This window comes from Oncorhynchus kisutch, linkage group LG22 (genome assembly GCF_002021735.2).
Source record: "Oncorhynchus kisutch isolate 150728-3 linkage group LG22, Okis_V2, whole genome shotgun sequence".
Classification (NCBI taxonomy): Eukaryota; Metazoa; Chordata; class Actinopteri; order Salmoniformes; family Salmonidae; genus Oncorhynchus; species Oncorhynchus kisutch.
In genome coordinates, this window is record NC_034195.2 from 29,219,259 (window position 1) to 29,242,472 (window position 23,214).

The window sequence follows — 23,214 nt, forward strand, 5'->3', positions numbered from 1 at the left end:
CCCTCTGTAACGTCTCCTCTCCCTCTCTATCCCTCTGTAACGTCTCCTCTCCCTCTCTATCCCTCTGTAGGGTCTCCTCTCCCTCTCTATCCCTCTGTAACGTCTCATCTCCCTCTCTATCCCTCTGTAACGTCTCCTCTCCCTCTCTATCCCTCTGTAGGGTCTCCTCTCCCTCTCTATCCCTCTGTAGGGTCTCCTCTCCCTCTCTATCCCTCTGTAGGTTCTCCTCTCCCTCTCTGTCCCTCTGTAACATCTCCTCTCCCTCTCTGTCCCTCTGTAACGTCTCCTCTCCCTCTCTGTCCCTCTGTAGGGTCTCCTCTCCCCCTCTGCAGGGACTCCTCCCTCTCTATCCCTCTGTAACGTCTCCTCTCCCTCTCTGTCTCTCTGTAGGTTCTCATCTCCCTCTCTATCCCTCTGTAACGTCTCCTCTCCCCCTCTGGCCCTCTGTAACATCTCCTCGAACCTCTCTGTCCTTCTGTAGGGTCTCCTCTCCTTCTCTGTCCCTCTGTAGGGTCTCCTCTCCCTCTCTGTCCCTCTGTAAGGTCTCCTCTCCCCCTCTGTCCCTCTGTAGGGTCTCCTCTCCCTCTCTGTTCCTCTGTAGGGTCTCCTCTCCTTCTCTGTCCCTCTGTAGCGTCTCCTCTCCCTCTCTGTCCCTCTGTAGGGTCTCCTCTCCCTCTCTGTCCCTCTGTAGGGTCTCCTCTCCCCCTCTGCAGGGACTCCTCGCCCTCTCTGTCCCTCTGTAACATCTCCTCTCCCTCTCTGTCTCTCTGTACGGTCTCCTCTCCCTCTCTGTCCCTCTGTAACGTCTCCTCTCCCTCTCTGTCCCTTTGTAGGGTCTCCTCGCCCTCTCTGTCCCTTTGTAGGGTCTCCTCTCCCTCTCTGTCCCTTTGTAAGGTCTCCTCTCCCTCTCTGTCCCTTTGTTTGGTCTCCTTTCCCTCTCTGTCCCTTTGTAAGGTCTCCTCTCCCTCTCTGTCCCTTTGTAAGGTCTCCTCTCCCTCTCTGTCCCTTTGTTTGGTCTCCTTTCCCTCTCTGTCCCTTTGTAGGGTATCCTCTCCCTCTCTGTCCCTTTGTAAGGTCTCCTCTCCCTCTCTGTCCCTTTGTTTGGTCTCCTTTCCCTCTCTGTCCCTTTGTAAGGTCTCCTCTCCCTCTCTGTCCCTTTGTAAGGTCTCCTCTCCCTCTCTGTCCCTTTGCTTGGTCTCCTTTCCCTCTCTGTCCCTTTGTAGGGTATCCTCTCCCTCTCTGTCCCTTTGTAAGGTATCCTCTCCCTCTCTGTCCCTCTGTAGGGTCTCCTCTCCCTCTCTGTCTCTCTTCCTGTGTAAATGCATGCACTGCTACAGGGCCCTGCACATTTAGGACTCTAGCTCTCTGTCTGGACAGTTCTGCAGCTCTTCCAATCTGTATGCATTTCTATAAACTCTCTGAGTACGCGCTCTCTTAAGTGTGGGTCACACATGCCACACACAATCCTGTCTCTGATAAGAGAGTCTGTGATTACTCAAGTTGTAGGTGGCCACTAAATTCCTAAATTCAGTGAGATATTTGTTTTAACTCTCATCTTGGCCCTGACTACACATTCAAATATATTTTTTTGTTGGGATCACAAAATACTTCCATCGCTGCAATTACTTCCTCAACAAAGATATTGTCTTTTGTACTGCCCACACAGGGGGTCTCATAAATGTGTGCGCAAGATGGCGGTCAGTACAGATTATTTGTTTTGGTAGTTGAAGGAATTATGGGATTTCCTTACCTAATTATGACCATTGGATTATTTCTACGACCATAAAACCGTGTATGAATATGGTTTAGTTTATTTACCAAAGTAATTGATTACTCTTTGCAAGTTATTCACCTCTAAAACTAAGTTTGCTACCACTAGATAGCCTGATAAGCTAGCTAACTCAAAAACTAGCTTGTAGAATGTACATGTAAACTGCCACGACCAGAACCAAAAGGAAAGAAATGGAGAGATTGTCAGATGGACAATTAACCACAAAAGATAGTATGATTTTGGGTACTCCTCTTCAGAATGTAACTCTGGGGGGAAATACTGCAATGGGTGATGAAAATGTGGTGAGCACGGACAACAATGCTCACAACTTGCGCCCCTCCAGTCCCCAGCTCAGGCCTTTACCTAACGACCCCGGCACTCCCGTCATGCCCCAGGGGGAAAAGATGAGAGGCCAAGAGGGTATGTCACTTCTTGAGATGCAAAACAATATTGTAATGCTTTTGACAGCAAAGATGGATGAAAGGGCAAATGGCTTGGAGGTCATGGTTAGGGAGAATATGATGAAAATTGAGGCCATTAAGAAATCTGTTGACTTTATCTTTGGAGAAGTGAAAACCCTCAAAAGTGACATGAAGAAAGTGGAAGTGAAAAGAAGGTGGCTGAACTCGAGCAAAAGGTGAATGAGGAGGAGAGATACCAGCGCAGTTGAAACCTGAGGCTCCATGGAATTCCAGAGCAGGCAAGTGAGAACATCAAATGCAGAGTTGTTGACATCTGTGGAGCTGTCATTCCCGAATCAAAAGCCACACTTCAGGAAACTGTAGACATCGTCCATCATTTGGGAAGACAAGGATCAAGACAAGAGACCGAGGACAACCATCATCCGGTTCACCAACAGATCTACACCGGATCTTCTTTGGAGGCGAGCGAAGAATTGTGAATTCCTCAAGCTAAAATTGAGGTTCACGGAGGCTCTGACCTCAGCAGACAAAGTGACAAGAGAGAAACTGTGGCCGATGGTGGCTGCAGCTCAAAAGGCAGGGAAAACTACATTTTTTTATCTGTGCAAGTGGTCATCGATGGGAAAGAAATGCGGCCAAATCAGAACATTTGAGAGAGAGCCAGAGTCTAACTCGGGCAGAACTGTCAGGCCAAAAACTGATTACCAGGTGAAAAGCAGCCTTTTATTATAAAAATGTACACAAACACTTGAATGGGAAAAGGCTGACCTGAGAACTGGTAAGCTAATCACTAACTATAGGTGAATAACTGCTTATTGTAAAGTCTACACAACGTCTCCCCCTTGTGGGAGTAAGAATACTTTGGTAACTTTATGACCCTATATTTGTTTTTGTTTTTGTTGGAGAGGTTAATAATGGGATGGAAATCCTTTTGAGTTACATATCCTTTATAGCATAACAAGGTTGTTGGTTGAAGTGTATGTCTTTATTTCTTTGTTCGTTTAATGTCAGGGGTATTTGTAATTTACTCAAACGTAAGGCTATTTTCCTGTATTGCAAACGGTTTAATGCAGACGTTTACTTTCTACAAGAGACTCATGCTTGTTCTTCCGATCTGTCTTTTTGGAAAAATCAATGGGGTAACGATATGTGGTTATCATATGGCAACAACCACTCTGCAGGTGTAGCAGTTTTAAGAGGTGCATTTAAAGGGAAGGTCGTCAGTACTAAGACTCACCACTCTGCAGGTGTAGCAGTTTTAAGAGGTGCATTTAAAGGGAAGGTCATCAGTAGTAGACTCACCACTCTGAACGTTGGTTAATTTTAACAGTAAATTTCAACAATGAAATGTTTTTATTAGGGAACATTTATGCATCCAACAACAAACAAAACAACGATATTATTTCAAGAATTTGAAGAAGAGATTAATAGAGTTATAGGTGTATTTCAGGATGTAAAAATGATCTTAGGTGGAGATTTTAATTCTGTATCTAATGTGATGATTGACAGATATCCCCCTCCTAACAGATCCAGCATTGATAATCCTGAGTTTAATAACCTGTCTTGGATTAGTAGATATTTGGACATCTAAATGTCCTGATAAAAAGGAATTCACTTGGAGTAACAAGGACATGTCCAGACAGTCAAAAAATTGACTTCTGGTTGATTTCTAATTCATTAGATAATTCTGTACTCAAGGTATCAATTGAACCTTCAATTCTTACTGATCATAAAGTTATATTCTTATCTTTAAATATTAATGGATCTGAAGTTAAACTGAATCGGAGTTATTGGAAACTCAATAGTAGACTGTTGGAAGATGATCATTTCAAGATGGATGCCAAAGATATTATACAAGACAATTGGAGGAAAGCACAACTATTTAAGTCTTATGGGAAATATTGGGAATTAATGAAGCATGAAATAAGACAAACAGCCATGAAGAGGTAAAGAAATTGTCGAACTTAAAAGATTGAGAGAAGAGAAATCCTTTCTCTAATCTCCATGGAGGACCTTGATGAAGAAGGAAAGGCTCAGTTATTCTCTTTACAACTAGAAATCGACCGAATGTATGAAGAGAGAGCAAAAGGGGCATTTGTAAGATCAAGAAGGAGATGGTTGGAGGAAGGTGAAAAAAAAAAAATTCTGAATTGTCTTATGAATAAGCTCAATATAGATGGCAAAGAAAATGAAAACCCCAAAGATATTTCAAAATATGTTTCAGAATTCTATGCTAACCTTTATACCAGTAATGCCTGTCCTACTAGTAACATATCTGCCTTTCTAGACTCTGTCAAAGACTGTGCAAAATTCATAGATGAAGACCTCCAAAGGTCTTGTGATGAATTTATTTCTATCAATTAAATTTAAAAAATGTATCAGCAAATTAAAGGAGAACAAATCTCCAGGGAATGTTGGCATTATCAGTGAATTCTATAAATATTTTCAGGAGGATATTATTGAATTTATATTGAATGTTTTTAAGGAGGCAATTGATTTAGGGGTCCTGCCTGTTTCTATGACACCAGGCCTCATTTCTGTAATACCCAAACCAAACAAATATTCTATGATGTTAGAAAATTGGAGACCAATCACATTAATGAACAATGATGGAAAGCTACTTGCATCCATCTTTGCAGAAAGACTTAAAAAAGGTCTTGACCAAATCATTGATGATACCCAGTCTGGTTTTATGAAGGGCAGACACATATGTAATAATATTCTACTAGTATTGGACTTGATAGACTACAATGAGCACATTATGGAAGATAGATTTATTTTATTTGTAGGCTTTTACAAGGCATTTGATACAGTTGAACATTATTTGGTCAATATTTTCAAAGTGTAATTAAGACACTTTACAATAATAGTAACAGCTCTGTTAAATGATCCCATGGAACTTCAAAGGTTTGACATTAGACGTGGAATTAAACAAGGATGCCCAATTTCTCCTTTCTTATTTTTATTGGTCACACACGTTATGGCACTTCGTATAAATAAGGATAGTTTTAGGGGTATTTTAGGGGTACAAGACAAAGAGATAAAATGTTCACAATTGGCTGACGACACCAGCATTTTTTTTGAAAGATCATAATGAAGTCAGGAAAGCTATTGAGTGTATTAATGCCTTCACACATGTATCAGGTTTATCTCTGAATATTAGCAAATGTGAATTATTTGCGTTGAAAAGATGTGACTTAAACTCAGTATGTAATATCCCTGTAAAATATGTGATCACATATCTTGGTATTACAGTTAGCAAAGATCAAAAAGAAAGGGCCAACCTATATTTATATCCTATTGTAGAGGACATTGGAAAGAGATTTAACTCCTGGTTATTAAGAGTTCTGTCTTTATCTGGATGTGTACTTTTATCACAATCTGAAGGTCCAGATGAGTTTATACCTCCCTTGCCTTGGGTGTTCTTCTGTCAGTAACTAAAATGGTTGATAGTAAATGATTTAACTTCATAAGGAGGAATAAACCTCATTACTTAAGAAAAGCGGTACTATGTAGCATCCAAGGTGAGGGAGGGTTGAATGCTCTGGATTGTAAAACCTCTAATATAATATTTAAGATTAAATGGATACAAAACTATTTAAGAAATAAGGATTGCATTTGGAATATCATCCCTAATTTAATATTCCAACAAATTGGTGGTCTAGAATTCTTACTCAAATGCAACTTTGATATGGGTAAAATCCCTATTAAGCTGGCAAACTTTCAGAAACAAGTACTTGGAACCTCATGTACAAACACAATGTTTCCCCACATAGGTATACAATCTGGAATAATAAAGACATAAAACAAAAACAAGTCTTTTGTTTTTCCAGAACTGGTTTGACAACAACATTATTTGGGTTAAACAATTATTGAATAATGATGGACAGTTATATGATTATCCAGAATTTATTAGAACACAGAATGTTACATTCACTCCTGAGGAGTATCAAATTGTTGTTAGAGCTGTCCCTAAAGGTGCTATTCTTCTTTTAGGAGAATATAACAGTACTCCAAGTGCAACTGTTGAGGACTTTGTAGCCTCAAAACAATTAGAAGGAATTGACATTTTAAAGTAAACTATAAATGTAATAACATGTACATAAGGAAACTATGTCAATATGTTACTATTCCCTCTGCTAAAATGTACTGGAATGCAGCCCTAGAATGCTGCCCTAAGTGAACTGGAACAAAGTTTCGTTGTTGTCTGGTAAATATTGTATATCTAATAAGGTAAAAGAAGTATCATACAAACTCATTCATAGAATCTACCCTGTAAAGACCTTTAATATACACAGATTTAAAATAGCTATTGATAACAAATGTGTATTTTGTGATTGTGACCCAGACTCTTGACAATTTATTTGGGGACTGCTCTTATGTCAGAAGATTTTGGTGTGAGTTAGAAGATTTTATTTTAAAAGAAACAGCTATCAATGTTAATTTGAAAGTCTCTGATATTATGTTTGATTTTGAACCAAATTATATGGACCCTGATTTAACTTTCATTGTTAATTTGTTTATTTTTCATGGAAGATGCTTTGTCCATAAAAGGAAGTGGGCAGAGAACAAACCCCTCTTCACATGATTTAAGATAGAATTTAAATATGATTTTGAAATTATCAGTAAATGTAAAAACAAAAAGGCAATACGCACCATAAAACTATTTAACAAATGTAAAATGTATCTTGACATGTAATACCCCTGTCTGTTAGGTTTATGTACTCTTGTTTGTATAGTTCTGTTTTTTGTATTTGTAGTGTTCATAATACATGAAAACCTTTTTTTAAAAAGAGGGTCTCATAAATATCTGCCTTTTCCCCCAATGCGATTATACAGTAGCTCATTAGGTTTTTCTCCCATGTACAACTTTAATTCCTCTATCCATCTTTTCCAGGTGAGTGTTTCAGATGTATAGAAGTGCCTAAAGTGTAGGGGCTAGGTGTTGATTATACATTCTGATTTCCTTTCTTGCCTGTTGATTGCTGTGGGTTTTTATAATGTCCAGTTGGTGGCAGTAATGCACATTTTATGGGCTTGCTATCTTTCATGAGTCACTTACTAAGTAAGTAGTAGCAGAGACTGAAGAGGAAGTGAGATGTTGGTGCCTATGGGAGTGTAAACCAATAGGCCTAGAACTGAACAGGGGCATAGATCTGCTCTGGGGTAAATGAAGAAGACAACTCCAAGCTGCCTTACCTCATGACTTTGGTAAAGATAAATAATTGTTTTTGTGGAATTCAGTTGAAGAGGTTGAGTCTCCATGTAGATGTGGTAGCGTTTCCCTTTGTAACAGAAGTTTTCCTAAAACGCTGTAATCTTATCGAAGATTATGTTGATTTAAACTAAAGAGTTGTTTGTTTCTCTATAGTGACATCATGGACCCCACTCCTGAGCCCAAGACCAGAGCGGAGGTTTGAAAGTGTAAGTAAAACACATTATAATCCTGGAACTACCTGATAAATCTGTCACGGGGGATTCTTGCCAGTGGACCTTGGAACCCAACACAGTCAATGAGCACCTGCATCTGTCTGAGGGGAACCGGATGGTTACTGGAATTGTGTAGACTTTCTTAGTGTCCAACAAGCTTTCTCTGCCCTTAGCCTTGTTCTGAACACCTCCAAAACAAAGGTCATGTGGTTTGGTAAGAAGAATGCCCCTCTCCCCACAGAGGTGAGTACTACCGCTGAGGATTTAGAGCTTGAGGTAGTCACCTCATACAAGTATTTGGGAGTATGACTAGACGGTACACTGTCCTTCTCTCAGCACATATCAAAGCTGCAGGCTAAAGTTAGAGATTTATCTTAATCGTTCCTCTTTCACTCCAGCTGCCTAACTAACACTGATTCAGATGACCACCCTACCCATCCTAGATTACGGAGACGTAATTTATAGATCGACAGGTAAGGGTGCTCTCAAGCGGCTAGATGTTGTTTGCCATTCGGATTTGCCACCAATGCTCCTTATAGGACACATCACTGCACTTTGTACTCCTCTGTAAACTGGTCATGTCTGTATACCCGTCGCAAGAACCACTGGTTGATGCTTATTTATAAAACCCCCTTAGGCCTCACTCACCCCTATCTGAGATATCTACTGCAGCCCTCATCCTCCACATACAACAACTGTGCTGCCAGTCGCATTCTGTTAAAGGTCCCTAAAGCATACGCATCCCTGGGTCACTCGTCTTTTCAGTTTGCTGCAGTTAGTGACTGGAACGAGCTGCAACAAACACTCAAACTGGACAGTTTTATCTTAATCTCTTCATTCGAAGACTCAGTCATGGATACTTTTACTGACAGTTGTGGCTGCTTGCGTGATGTGTTGTTGTCTCTACATTCTTGCTCTTTGTGCTGTTGTCTGTGCAGAGGCCACGGACCTGATCAGTTGTTCGATCTGTCTGGATCTACTGAAGGATCCAGTCGCTATTCCCTGTGGACACAACTACTGTATGGACTGTATTAAAGGCTGCTGGGATCAGGACGATCTAAAAGGTGTGTACAGCTGTCCCCAGTGCAGGCAGACCTTTACCCCAAGACCTGTTCTGAACAGAAACCCTCTACTAACTGAGCTTGTGGAGAATCTGAAGAAGACAGGAATCCAAGCTGCTCCTCCAGCTCTCTGTTTTGGTGGACCTGGAGATGTTGAGTGTGACGTCTGTACTCTGAAAAAATTAAAAGCCGTAAAGTCCTGTCTGGTGTGTTTAGCATCTTACTGTGAAACTCACCTCCAGCATCACTATGAATCTTCTGCATTTAAAACACACAAGCTGGTCAAAGCCTCCACACAACTACAGGAGAAGATCTGCTCTCATCATGACAAGATGCTGGAGGTTTACTGCCGTACGGATCAGCAGTGTATCTGTTATCAGTGTGCGATAGAGAAACACAAAGGCCATGATACCGTTTCCCCAGCAGTAGAAAGGATTGAGAGGCTGGTAAGGGCAACAACTCTAAACATCTCATCCAGGATACAGTATATCTGAAAATGTAATTAATCAGAGAATAATTTAATGTGAGAGTCATTATGCCTGTTTGATGTTACTAACACGTCTATATGATGGTACTAATGTGACAAATGTATGCTTTTAGAAAGACACAGCCAATATAAATTAACATCATGATATTTAAGCTTTCATTCTATGACATTTGTTTCTGTACAGAAACAATTAAGTGAGAACCAGGCCAGGCAGAGAATTCAGGAGAGAGAGGTGAAGATACAGGAGGTGAGACAGGCTGTGAAGTCACTCAAGGTGAGTTTTACATGTTTCCACTTAACAGATAGTACTCTATAAAGTGACTTACTATTCCTAAACTGAAGTGCAGTATAACTAGGGGGAACAGGCTGGGGTTCTGGTGAGAGCTGAGTAAATAGACTGGTTCATTTGTATGGCTAGGCATCCCGCTAGTGGGACAACTTCCGGTGAAACTAGAGGGGGCGCAATTCAAATAAATAATCATAAAAATGATGGATATTCAACATTTAAGTACATACAAGTGTCTTATAGCAGCTGAAAGCTTAAATTCTTGTTAATCTAACTGCATTGTCTGATTTACAGTAGCTATTTCAGCGAAAACATACCATGTGATTGTTTGAGGACGGCACCCCACATCAAAATATTTTTCCACTGGCACAGGTTTCATACATTCACAAATAACGATTAAATATTCACTTACTTTTTGAAAATCTTCCTCTGATTTGTCATCCAAAGGGTCCCAGCTATAACATGTAGTGTTGTTTTGTTAGATAAAATCCTTCTTTATATCCCAAAAAGTCAGTTTAGTTGGTGCTATCGATTTGAGTAATCCACTCGTTCAACATGCAGAGAAAGGAATCCTAAAATCTATCCCTATCTATTGTTTCAACAAGTCAAAATACTTTTCTATCTTCTCCTCAGATACCCTAAAATGTAATCAAACTATAATGTTTCTCACGGAAAGAAGTATGTTCAATAGGAAACCGATTTCAGCAGGTGTGCCCTGTCTTCATGGCGCGCGCAAACACGAATTACCAAGACTGTGTCCCTGTACTTAAACTGATATTTCTTATTCGTTTTTGAAGTTACAAGCCTGAAACCTTGAACATAGACTACTGGAAGCCATAGGAATTGCACCCAGGGAGCAAATTTTCAATATGACCTTATACTTGCCATTTTAAGAGGAGGATCTCTCTCAAAAAAACAATCTGGTTGGTTCTTCTTAGAATTTTCTCCTACCATATCTATTGTTATATTCTCCTACATTATTTTAATGTTTCTACAAACTTCAAAGTGTTTTCTTTCCAATGGTACCAATTATATGCATATCCTGGCTTCAGGGCCTGAGCTACAGGCAGTTTACTTTGGGCTTCAGAAGGAAATTGAGAAAAAAGGGGCCTAGCCCTATTAAAATGTAACCCCTCCTCTCTGTTTGTCCTAACAGTGCTCTGCACAGACAGCAGTTGAGGAAAGTGAGAGGATCTTTACTGAGCTGGTCCACTCTATTGACAAAACGCGCTCTGAGATGAAGGAGCTGATCAGAGCCCAGGAGAAGGCTGAAGTGAGTCGGGCTGAAGGACTCCTGAAGCAACTGGAGCAGGATGTCGCTGAGCTGAAGAGGAGAGGCGCTGAGTTGGAGCAACTCTCACACACAGAGGATCACATCCATTTCCTCCAGGTGGCATCACTGACTCTCTGTCCATTGCAGCAGGTGTCACTCCTGAAGTGTAGTCAATGTCTTTCTCCGTGATCAAATGTTAATTGGCACGTGCTTCGTAAACAACTAGCTGTAGACTAACAGTAAAATGCTTACTTCTCAACAATGCAGAATTTACATTAAAAAATGTTAATATAAATAAAAATAGTAACATGAGAAATAAATACATAATGAGCAATGATGGCTTGGCTATATACAGTCCAGGGGGTACCAGTACTGAGTCTATGCGCAGGGGTACGAGGAAATTGAGGTAAATATGAACATATAGTTTGGGGTAAAGTAACAAGGCAACAGGATAGATATACAGTGGCAGCAGCATATGTGATAAGTGTGTGAGTGGGTGGGTAGAGTGTTTTTAGCAGTATTATGGCTTGGGGGTAGAATCTGTTCAGGAGCTTTTGGGTCCCAGTAAGTTTGCCATGTGGTAGCAGAGAGAATAGGCTATAACTCGGGTGGCTGGAGTCTGACAGTTTTTAAAGCCTTCCTCTGACACTGCCTGGTATAGAGTTCCTGGATGGCAGGAAGTTCGGTCCCAGTGATGTAATGGGCTGTACGTACTACTCTCTGTAGCGCCTTGCGGTCGAAAGCCAAACAGTTGCCATACCAAGTGGTGATGAGCCAGTCGATAATCTGAGTGGTACAGCTGTAGACCTTTTTGAGGATCTGAGGGCCCATGCAAAATCTTTTCAGCCTCCTGAGGGGGAAGAGATGTTATCGTCCACTCTTCTCGACTGTGTTGGTCTGTTTGGACCGTGATAGGTCCATAGCGATGTGGACACCGAGGAACTTGTAGCTCTCAATCCGTTCCACTACAGCCCTGTTGATGTGAATGGGGGCGTTTGGCCCTCCGTTTCCTGTAGTCCACGATCAGCTCTTTTGTCTTGCCCACGTTGATAATCTTTTTCTTGCTTTCTGATTTGTGTCTGTAGAGTTTCCAGTCTGTCTGTGTCCCTCCTGGATCTGAGGACTTACCCAGCATCACTGTCAACCAAATCTCATTTGAGGATTTAAAGAAATCAATATCTGCACTTAAACAGCGACTGGAGGTTATATTCAAGGAGGAAATGGCCAAGATACCTGGGAAAGGTAGGACTTCACACACAAACAGCAAAAGTACAGCGTTATATCTTATTGTTATTTGGAAATGTTTGTACATAAAGATTATGTTGCTTTATCTGGCAAGAGAGTAAATCATATGGTATGATCGTGTAATTTGATTTTGAACAGTAAATGTGAGAACAATGTTTTAGCTTGTCAGACTTTCTATATTGCATCTTCATGACATGTTTCATGAAATCTCTCTCTCGTTGGCACTCTTTCATACCATTCTAGTGCTGATGCCAGCGACCATAAGTACAGAGGAATATGGTAATGTTGCTTTTGGGGCCAACTCAGTATGAAATTATATTAGATTTTAGGTCACCTTTATGATAATGATGATTTATCAATTCATATACAGTACCATTCAAATGTTTGGACACCTACTCATTCAATGGTTTTTCTTTATTTTTTACTAGTAGTGGTTTCTTTGCAGCAATTCGACCTTGAAGGCCTGATTCACGCAGTCTCCTCTTAACAGTTGATGTTGAGATGGGTCTGTTACTTGAACTCTGTGAAGCATTTATTTGGGCTGCAATCTAAGGTGCAGTTAACGCTAATGAACTTATCCTCTGCATCAGAGGTAACTCTGGGTCTTCCTTTCCTGTGGTGGTCCTCATGAGGGCCAATTCCATCATAGCGCTTGATGGTTTTTGCGACTGCACTTGAAGAACCTTTCAAAGTTCTTGAAATGTTCCACATTGACTGACCTTCATGTCTTAAATGAATGATAGACTATCATTTCACTTTGCTTATTTGAGCTGTTCTTGCCATAATACGGACTTGGTCTTTTACCAAATAGGGCTATCTTCTGTATACCACCCCTACCTTGTCACAACACTACTGATTGCCTCAAATACATTAAGGAAAGAAATTCCACAAATTAACTTTTAACAAGGCACACCTGTTAATTGAAATGCATTCCAGGTGACTACCTCATGAAGCTGGTTGAGAGAAAGTGTGCAAAACTGTCACTAAGGCAAAGGGTGGCTACTTTAAAGAATCTGAAATATTAATATGTTTAACACTTATTTGGTTGCTACATGATTCCATGTGTTATTTCATAGTTTTGATATCTTCTCTATTATTCTAGAATGTAGAAAATCATCAAAATAATGAAAAACCCTATGTCCAAACTTTTGACTGGTACTATAAAAATCTAAAGGCAGATTGAAAGATGGTGATATTATTGTCATGATAACTTTACCTCGCTCTCTCTCTCTCTCTCTCCAACTGAAGGTGTCCAGTTTGTGGATGAGCAAAGGTCTGAGCTCATTCAGAGGGTAACCATGGTGATGCCTATAGCAGATGAACTGCTTCAGAGATGCATGCTTCATAAAGAAATGTATAATACTATCCGTGATGCCAGGCCCAGCCAGGAACAGATGAGACTGCTGTACGAGGCCCTACACTCAGGAGGCTCTAAGGTGAAAGCAGCCTTTTATGAGATTCTACGGGAAAAACAACACTATCTAGTCAATCTGGGTAAGTGCACAAATGTTTTAACATAACTGTTGTTGAGTGTGCCCAGGGCCATGATGATCAGAGTGGATCAGCTATATTTGATTATCTCTGTTATCCACAGCAACAAATCTTCATGATGTTCCACTCCCCGAACCCAGGATCAGAGAAGAGTTCTTGAAATGTGAGTTTGAAATGCCCAATTCCATATGCCCATGCATGCACACACTATTACGTCTGCATTTTCAACTTTGTTTTGACATTTTCTCAGATTCCTTACCGCTCACATTGGATCCTAACTCAGCTCAAGAGTGCCTGTGTCTGTCTGAGGGAAACAGGAAGGTGACAAATAACGGAAAGGCCCAGCCCTACCTTCACCATTCAGACAGATTTACCTACTTCGTCCAGGTGCTGTGTAGAGAGGGTCTGTCTAGAGCCAGCTACTGGGAGGTAGAGTGGAGTGGGGATTCTGTTAATGTAGCCGTCTCATATAAAGGAATCATCAGGAAAGGAGATCAACGGAATGGCGTCGCTGCATTTGGACGGAATGATCAGTCGCTGAGTTTATACTGCTCAACCTCTAGCTGTACTTTCATGCACAATTGCTCTACAACTGTTATCACTGTCCCCTGCTCCTCCAGAGTTGGCGTGTACCTGGACCACATGGCAGGAACTCTGTCCTTCTACAACGTTTCTGACACAATGACTCTCCTCCACAGAGTCCAGACCACATTCACTGAACCTCTTTATCCTGGGTTTACAGTTGGTCAGGGATCATCTGTGAAGATACTGACAAAATGATAGAAGTAAAGGCGCTTTCATATTAAACTCGGTATGGATTTAATCCATTACATTGTTATTTCTCTTTTTTTTATCATCTTGAGAAGTTCTGAAAAATATGCTTAATGTCTCTGCTGATGGAGTGCTGTTGTTTTCCCCAGCTCTGACATAACAGATTGTTTATGTCCTGACTGCAAATCTGATGAACCAGGGTTTGTTGTATAAACACATGCATGCTGGCCTCTATGTGGGTTGAGGAAAATAGTAAGCCATGAGAAACTCAAACAAGGCCTAGTTCCAGTTTGGCAGTTAGCTCCTACCCCTTCAGTGTGCACAAGTTTGACAGGACTGGAAGGATGTAAGCAATATGGAGGATGCTTCACTTGGCCTATTAGAAAAGCACATGGAGTCATCACCTATCCCATTCTTTTAGATCTGCAAAACCAAAATGTTAGGGAAAGGGGACCACAATGGAATCAGGCTTATACATACAGTAGGTTACAGGATTCTGTCAACACAAAATCAAATACAATTTTATTTGTCACATCTGCCGAATACAATGTGTAGACCTTACTGTGAAATTCTTACTTACAAGCCCTCAACCAAAAATGCAGTCGGCGGATCCTCACAAGGATCTCGACCTGACTCATTAAAGAGAGATTCTTTGTCCAGTTCAAGGTGAGTAATCGCTGTTCTGATTTCTAGAAGCTCTTTTCGGTCATAATAGACGGTAGCAGCAACATTATGTACGTGAAAAAACAAGGTTGGTTAAGAGCCCATAAAACGGCAGCCATCTTCTCCGGCGCCATCTTTTCACATACAAACACATATTCAGTATGACATCAGAAATGAACTGTTCATTTATTCTGTTTTTTTTGTTTACACTCTGATTAACTTTATTGCTCCTTTAAAATACTTCTCATGACAAAGCTAGTTCTGTAAATACCCACTTGGCAAAAACTAGTTGCATCAATGTTGATTCCACTGCATTTCAACAACAGTAAATATATCTGATGATGTTGAATCAATGTGGAAAACTGATTGGCTTTGCAAAAAGTAAGAGAATTCTTTTTTTTTTCACCCAACATTTAACCTAAATCCAATGACATGTTGACATTTTTTGTTGATTTCAAGTTGAATTCACGCTAGTTGACATCTCAACCAAATGTAAATAAAAACTGAAGGTTGAAATGACGTCTGCGCCCAGTGGGTACCGTTTACTGAGAAGCAATACTACACTGTGTCCTTGATTAATTTCATTTCCTCTAATAGTCCTCTCACAAAACCTCTTTATTATTATTTATTATTACCACCAAACATCCCATCGTGTGACTGTCCAGGTAAGTACTTCTGTCTGTCCTGCTTTTTGTCTCGCAGATTGTCACTCCCACAGGGCTCAGCAAAAGTGTGTGTGTGAGATAACAGGAGTGACAACAAACCTGGCGAGTGCCTGTCAGTGGCAGAGGTCACCTTTACCTTCTTCCTTGTTTCCCACCAGCTTTATGCTGATATGATCCAAAACCACCAGTCAACACAGCATCAGCACAGGGAGATTAGCAGCCAGTTGACCTAGCTTATTGAGAAGAAAGAGAGTAGCTACTACTGGACCTAGCTTCAAGACGAGAGAGAGGAACAACTACTGGACCTAGCTTCAAGATAAGGAGAGAGGAGCTATTAATGGACCTAGCTTCAAGATGAGAGAGAGGAGCTATTACTGGACCTAGCTTCAAGACAAGGAGAGAGGAGCTATTACTGGACCTAGCTTCAAGACGAGAGAGAGGAGCTACTACTGGACCTAGCTTCAAGACGAGAGAGAGGAGCTACTACTGGACCTAGCTTCAAGACGAGAGAGAGGAGCTACTACTGGACCTAGCTTCAAGACAAGAAGGGAGAGGAGCTACTATGAAAGCTTGAGTCTACAGTATAAGGATCTGTCTGCATTTTTGTCTAAATTGAGTTATTGACATAGCCTTGTACTGTACAATGTCCTCTACCTATAAAGTACTCAAAATCCCACAATTCATGTTAAGTTCCAAAGAATACAACATTTTTAAAAATGCTGACACCGTTCATACCAGTGAGGGTTTGGAACTTTAAAGCCAATTATATTAGAATAATATTTTTGCAGATAGGCTAGAGTAACTTTCTCACCTTCTTTCCCCTCATCACAAAAAGGGACCATTCAAACAGCCAACATAGTTTAGAAAAAAGGGAAGAGAAACACTTTTTTTGTCAACTCAGTAGTTACAACATTACAGAAAAGCAGAAGTGAAGAATTTGGACAAAGAATGAGAGAAGCTAGCATTCTAGTTTACACCCCACTGGGGCAAGGGAACTTACAGTTGGAACTTACAGTTGGAACTATTTAACACCACAGTTTAATTTTTACAGGAAACTGGAGAGAGAAAGCCCGGAGCTCCCCCATCTGATAGCGGAGTCGAAGGAGCACAGCAAGAGGAGCAAGACCATCAACGATGGTCGCATGTCACGAACCGTGGAAGCCGAAGACAGCAACCTCCGGAAAAGCAGTCTACACTCCCAACAAGAGGCCCGGATAGGATACAAACAACAAATAACGGGTTCGGTGCGCAGAGAGGTTAACAACCCTCCAGGCGAGCTTCAATGCCCTACAACTCTCTTTCCGTGGCCTCCAATTGCTCTTGAATACAAGTAAAGCTAGATGCATGCTCTTCAACCGATCGCTGCCTGCACCTGCCCGCCTGTCCAACATCACTACTCTGGACGGCTCTGATTTAGAATATGTGGACAACTACAAATACCTAGGTGTCTGGTTAGACTGTATACTCTCCTTCCAGACTCACATCAAACATCTCAAATCCAAAGTTAAATCTAGAATTGGCGTCCTATTTTGCAACAAAGCATCCTTCACTCATGCTGCCAAACATACCCTTGTAAAACTGACTATCCTACCTATCCTTGACTTCGGCGATGTCATTTACAAAATAGCCTCCAACACTCTACTCAGCAAATTGAATGCAATCTATCACATTGCCATCTGTTTTGTCACCAAAGCCCCATATACTATCCACCACTGCGACCTGTATGCTCTTGTTGGCTGGCCCTCGCTTCATATTCGTCGCCAAACCCACTGGCTCCAGGTCATCTATAAGTCCATGCTAGGTAAACCTTATCTCAGCTCACTGGTCACCATAGCAGCACCCACTCGTAGCACACGTTCCAGCAAGTATATTTCACTGGTCACCCCCAAAGCCAATTCCCCCTTTGGCCGCCTTTCCTTCCAGTTCTCTGCTGCCAATTTTATTTATTTATTTCACCTTTATTTAACCAGGTAGGCAAGTTGAGAACAAGTTCTCATTTACAATTGTGACCTGGCCAAGATAAAGCAAAGCAGTTCGACACATACAACGACACAGAGTTACACATGGAGTAAAACAAACATACAGTCAATAATACAGTATAAACAAGTCTATATACGATGTGAGCAAATGAGGTGAGGTAAGGGAGGTAAAGGCAAAAAAAGGCCATGGTGGCAAAGTAAATACAATATAGCAAGTAAAACACTGGAATGGTAGATTTGCAATGGAAGAATGTGCAAAGTAGAAATAAAAAATAATGGGGTGCAAAGGAGCAAAATAAATAAATAAATAAAATACAGTAGGGAAAGAGGTAGTTGTTTGGGCTAAATTATAGGTGGGCTATGTACAGGTGCAGTAATCTGTGAGCTGCTCTGACAGTTGGTGCTTAAAGCTAGTGAGGGAGATAAGTGTTTCCAGTTTCAGAGATTTTTGTAGTTCGTTCCAGTCATTGGCAGCAGAGAACTGGAAGGAGAGGCGGCCAAAGAAAGAATTGGTTTTGGGGGTGACTAGAGAGATATACCTGCTGGAGCGTGTGCTACAGGTGGGAGATGCTATGGTGACCAATGACTGGAACGAATTGCAAAAATCACTGAAGCTGGAGACTCATATCTCCCTCACTATTTTTAAGCATCAGCTATCAGAGCAGCTTACAGATCATTGCACCTGTACATAGCCCATCTGTAAATAGCCCATCCAACTACCTCATCCCCATATTGTTATTTATTTTATTTATATTTTTTATAATTTTTTACTCCTTTGCACGACAGTGTAATTATTTCGCCACTTCGGCCTATTTATTGCCTTACCTCCCTAATCTTACTTAATTTGTACACACTGTATATAGACTTTTGTATTGTGTTATTGACTGTAAGTTTGCTTATCCCATGTGTAACTGTGTTGTTGTTTGTGTCACACTGCTTTGCTTTGTCTTCGCCAGGTCGCAGTTGTAAATGAGAACTTGTTCTCAACTGGCTTACCTGGTTGAATAAAGGTGAAATAAAAAATAAGAATATACTCTATGTGGGAATATCTTAGGTCCATCCTACATGTAGTGTTGGTACATGGAATATTCCTCAACTGCATATATCATAAATTGCTATTGTAAATAGAAGTATTATGTTCAACAACTGACATTTTCAGATATTATTTTGACAAACACACTTTGGTGCATACAATTCATTCTCTATTGTCATAGATTTGGTGGGCACTGTCATCTGGGATCTTTGTGATATGACTTTCTTTAAGCACGTACTGATGAAACTGTCACGTAATATTTATTTCTTAAAGTCTACAGACGCTCTACATTGATTCACTCTGTAATAGGGTTGGATCCTATATGCTACTTTTATTAGTGTCCTGTAAATGGTTCAGTGCTTATAATTTAGGCTGTGTGTAGAATGGGGCATGAAGGAAATGACCTCTACTTATAAATTCCTACTAGGTTGTAGTGATAAGGAAAACAGCATACACATTTGGCTTGTGTATTCATTTGCCTATAACTAATCACAATTCCATTATGTTTACATAAAAAAGAGAATACTTCAAAATGAGAAGATCCTGCCATGGAAAAGATGACTGGGCGGACAGGAAGTGGAAAGGAGGGGAAATAACTCACACCATGCAGCAGGACACCAGCTGTGGGGTCTTTGTAATGCAGGTTTGATAGTTGTATTTTCAATAATGAATGGTTTGCTGTTATGTGACAATTAGGTCAAAAACTATATTTTATTTTTTGGTGTACATGGCCAAGGAAGTTGCTTCCCCATCATCCCCTCCCAAATTGATATGGAACCTTCAAAAACACATGGCGAAACTGCAAAAGGAAATAGTTGAGGATGTACTAAAAATGTCTGGTATGTAATGACATTAAATTCAAAGTAAATGTAAATTCTTTATTTTTATGTAGTTGTGTGGGACAGCCATATGTTCAGTTCATGGTTATGATTTCAGAGTTCAACAAAGCCAACAACTGCTTCATGTGTGCCACTGATAAAGAACCTGGATGTGGCTCAAAGACTGACTGGGTTAGTAATTTGATTTAACATGTGTATAATCTTTTGACAAACACTGACGGCATGTAAGACAATTTATGATATAACACAATGTATGGCTAATTCGTCATACTGCATTGATGTTTAATATTATTTATAACGTGTTACGCTTTGTTTTGTTTTAGATTGAATGTTTCCATGCCAACGGTGGTTCCATGTGCTGTGCTCAGGAATGAAGACAAAAGAGTTCAACAGAGTAAAGAACACAAACTGGAAGTGCAGTCGGTTGTTGTTGAAAATGTATGCTGTACCCCATCCACACTGAAGAGGCTCTGACATGTACATCAACCAGGGATAATGTCTGCTATACCCCATCCACACTGAAGAGGCTCTGACATGTACATCAACCAGGGATAATGTATGCTGTACCCCATCCACACTGAAGAGGCTCTGACATGTACATCAACCAGGGATAATGTATGCTGTACCCCATCCACACTGAAGAGGCTCTGACATGTACATCAACCAGGGATAATGTATGCTGTACCCCATCCACACTGAAGAGGCTCTGACATGTACATCAACCAGGGATAATGTATGCTGTACCCCATCCACACTGAAGAGGCTCTGACATGTACATCAACCAGGGATAATGTATGCTGTACCCCATCCACACTGAAGAGGCTCTGACATGTACATCAACCAGGGATAATGTATGCTGTACCCCATCCACACTGAAGAGGCTCTGACATGTACATCAACCAGGGTTAATGTCTGCTATACCCCATCCACACTGAAGAGGCTCTGACATGTACATCAACCAGGGTTAATGTCTGCTATACCCCATCCACACTGAAGAGGCTCTGACATGTACATCAACCAGGGTTAATGTCTGCTATACCCCATCCACACTGAAGAGGCTCTGACATGTACATCAACCAGGGATAATGTATGCTGTACCCCATCCACACTGAAGAGGCTCTGACATGTACATCAACCAGGGATAATGTATGCTGTACCCCATCCATACTGAAGAGGCTCTGACATGTACATCAACCAGGGATAATGTATGCTGTACCCCATCCACACTGAAGAGGCTCTGACATGTACATCAACCAGGGATAATGTATGCTGTACCCCATCCACACTGAAGAGGCTCTGACATGTACATCAACCAGGGATAATGTATGCTGTACCCCATCCACACTGAAGAGGCTCTGACATGTACATCAACCAGGGTTAATGTCTGCTATACCCCATCCACACTGAAGAGGCTCTGACATGTACATCAACCAGGGTTAATGTCTGCTATACCCCATCCACACTGAAGAGGCTCTGACATGTACATCAACCAGGGTTAATGTCTGCTATACCCCATCCACACTGAAGAGGCTCTGACATGTACATCAACCAGGGTTAATGTCTGCTGTACCCCATCCACACTGAAGAGGCTCTGACATGTACATCAACCAGGGTTAATGTATGCTGTACCCCATCCACCCTGAAGAGGCTCTGACATGTACATCAACCAGGGTTAATGTCTGCTGTACCCCATCCACCCTGAAGAGGCTCTGACATGTACATCAACCAGGGTTAATGTATGCTGTACCCCATCCACACTGAAGAGGCTCTGACATGCACATCAACCAGGGATAATGTATGCTATACCCCATCCACACTGAAGAGGCTCTGACATGTACATCAACCAGGGTTAATGTATGCTATACCCCATCCACACTGAAGAGGCTCTGACATGTACATCAACCAGGGATAATGTATGCTATACCCCATTCACACTGAAGAGGATCTGACATGTACATCAACCAGGGATAATGTATGCTATACCCCATCCACCCTGAAGAGGCTCTGACATGTACATCAACCAGGGATAATGTATGCTATACCCCATCCACACTGAAGAGGCTCTGACATGTACATCAACCAGGGTTAATGTCTGCTATACCCCATCCACACTGAAGAGGCTCTGACATGTACATCAACCAGGGTTAATGTATGCTGTACCCCATCCACCCTGAAGAGGCTCTGACATGTACATCATCCAGGGTTAATGTCTGCTGTACCCCATCCACCCTGAAGAGGCTCTGACATGTACATCATCCAGGGTTAATGTCTGCTGTACCCCATCCACCCTGAAGAGGCTCTGACATGTACATCAACCAGGGATAATGTATGATATACCCCATCCACACTGAAGAGGCTCTGACATGTACATCAACCAGGGATAATGTATGCTGTACCCCATCCACACTGAAGAGGCTCTGACATGTACATCAACCAGGGATAATGTATGCTATACCCCATCCACACTGAAGAGGCTCTGACATGTACATCAACCAGGGATAATGTATGCTATACCCCATCCACACTGAAGAGGCTCTGACATGTACATCAACCAGGGATAATGTATGCTATACCCCATCCACCCTGAAGAGGCTCTGACATGTACATCAACCAGGGATAATGTATGCTATACCCCATCCACCCTGAAGAGGCTCTGACATGTACATCAACCAGGGATAATGTATGCTATACCCCATCCACACTGAAGAGGCTCTGACATGTACATCAACCAGGGTTAATGTCTGCTATACCCCATCCACACTGAAGAGGCTCTGACATGTACATCAACCAGGGATAATGTATGCTATACCCCATCCACACTGAAGAGGCTCTGACATGTACATCAACCAGGGATAATGTCTGCTATACCCCATCCACACTGAAGAGGCTCTGACATGTACATCAACCAGGGATAATGTATGCTGTACCCCATCCATACTGAAGAGGCTCTGACATGTACATCAACCAGGGATAATGTATGCTGTACCCCATCCACACTGAAGAGGCTCTGACATGTACATCAACCAGGGTTAATGTCTGCTATACCCCATCCACACTGAAGAGGCTCTGACATGTACATCAACCAGGGTTAATGTCTGCTATACCCCATCCACACTGAAGAGGCTCTGACATGTACATCAACCAGGGATAATGTATGCTGTACCCCATCCACACTGAAGAGGCTCTGACATGTACATCAACCAGGGATAATGTATGCTGTACCCCATCCATACTGAAGAGGCTCTGACATGTACATCAACCAGGGATAATGTATGCTGTACCCCATCCACACTGAAGAGGCTCTGACATGTACATCAACCAGGGATAATGTATGCTGTACCCCATCCACACTGAAGAGGCTCTGACATGTACATCAACCAGGGTTAATGTCTGCTATACCCCATCCACCCTGAAGAGGCTCTGACATGTACATCAACCAGGGTTAATGTCTGCTGTACCCCATCCACACTGAAGAGGCTCTGACATGTACATCAACCAGGGTTAATGTATGCTGTACCCCATCCACCCTGAAGAGGCTCTGACATGTACATCAACCAGGGTTAATGTCTGCTGTACCCCATCCACCCTGAAGAGGCTCTGACATGTACATCAACCAGGGTTAATGTATGCTGTACCCCATCCACACTGAAGAGGCTCTGACATGCACATCAACCAGGGATAATGTATGCTATACCCCATCCACACTGAAGAGGCTCTGACATGTACATCAACCAGGGTTAATGTATGCTATACCCCATCCACACTGAAGAGGCTCTGACATGTACATCAACCAGGGAT

At 41.6% G+C, this 23,214-nt stretch overlaps 1 protein-coding gene and 1 long non-coding RNA gene across 2 annotated transcripts; both read left to right on the forward strand.

Annotated features, from left to right (window-relative positions):
* The first annotated feature begins 8,367 nt into the window (after window positions 1-8,367).
* On the forward strand, window positions 8,368-15,234 carry LOC109866951 (E3 ubiquitin/ISG15 ligase TRIM25). The gene is made up of 8 exons (XM_031802072.1): window positions 8,368-9,130; window positions 9,356-9,445; window positions 10,614-10,847; window positions 11,816-11,972; window positions 12,219-12,254; window positions 13,224-13,469; window positions 13,570-13,629; window positions 13,717-15,234. The coding sequence occupies exons 1-8, from the start codon at window positions 8,513-8,515 to the stop codon at window positions 14,244-14,246; spliced, it is 1,971 nt and encodes a 656-aa protein (XP_031657932.1). The 5' UTR covers window positions 8,368-8,512; the 3' UTR covers window positions 14,247-15,234.
* Window positions 15,235-18,599: 3,365 nt separating this feature from the next.
* Window positions 18,600-19,962, forward strand: LOC116356371 (uncharacterized). The gene is made up of 3 exons (XR_004204884.1): window positions 18,600-19,416; window positions 19,514-19,587; window positions 19,740-19,962. It is a non-coding gene; the product is annotated as an uncharacterized LOC116356371 (long non-coding RNA).
* The last annotated feature ends 3,252 nt before the right edge of the window (window positions 19,963-23,214 follow it).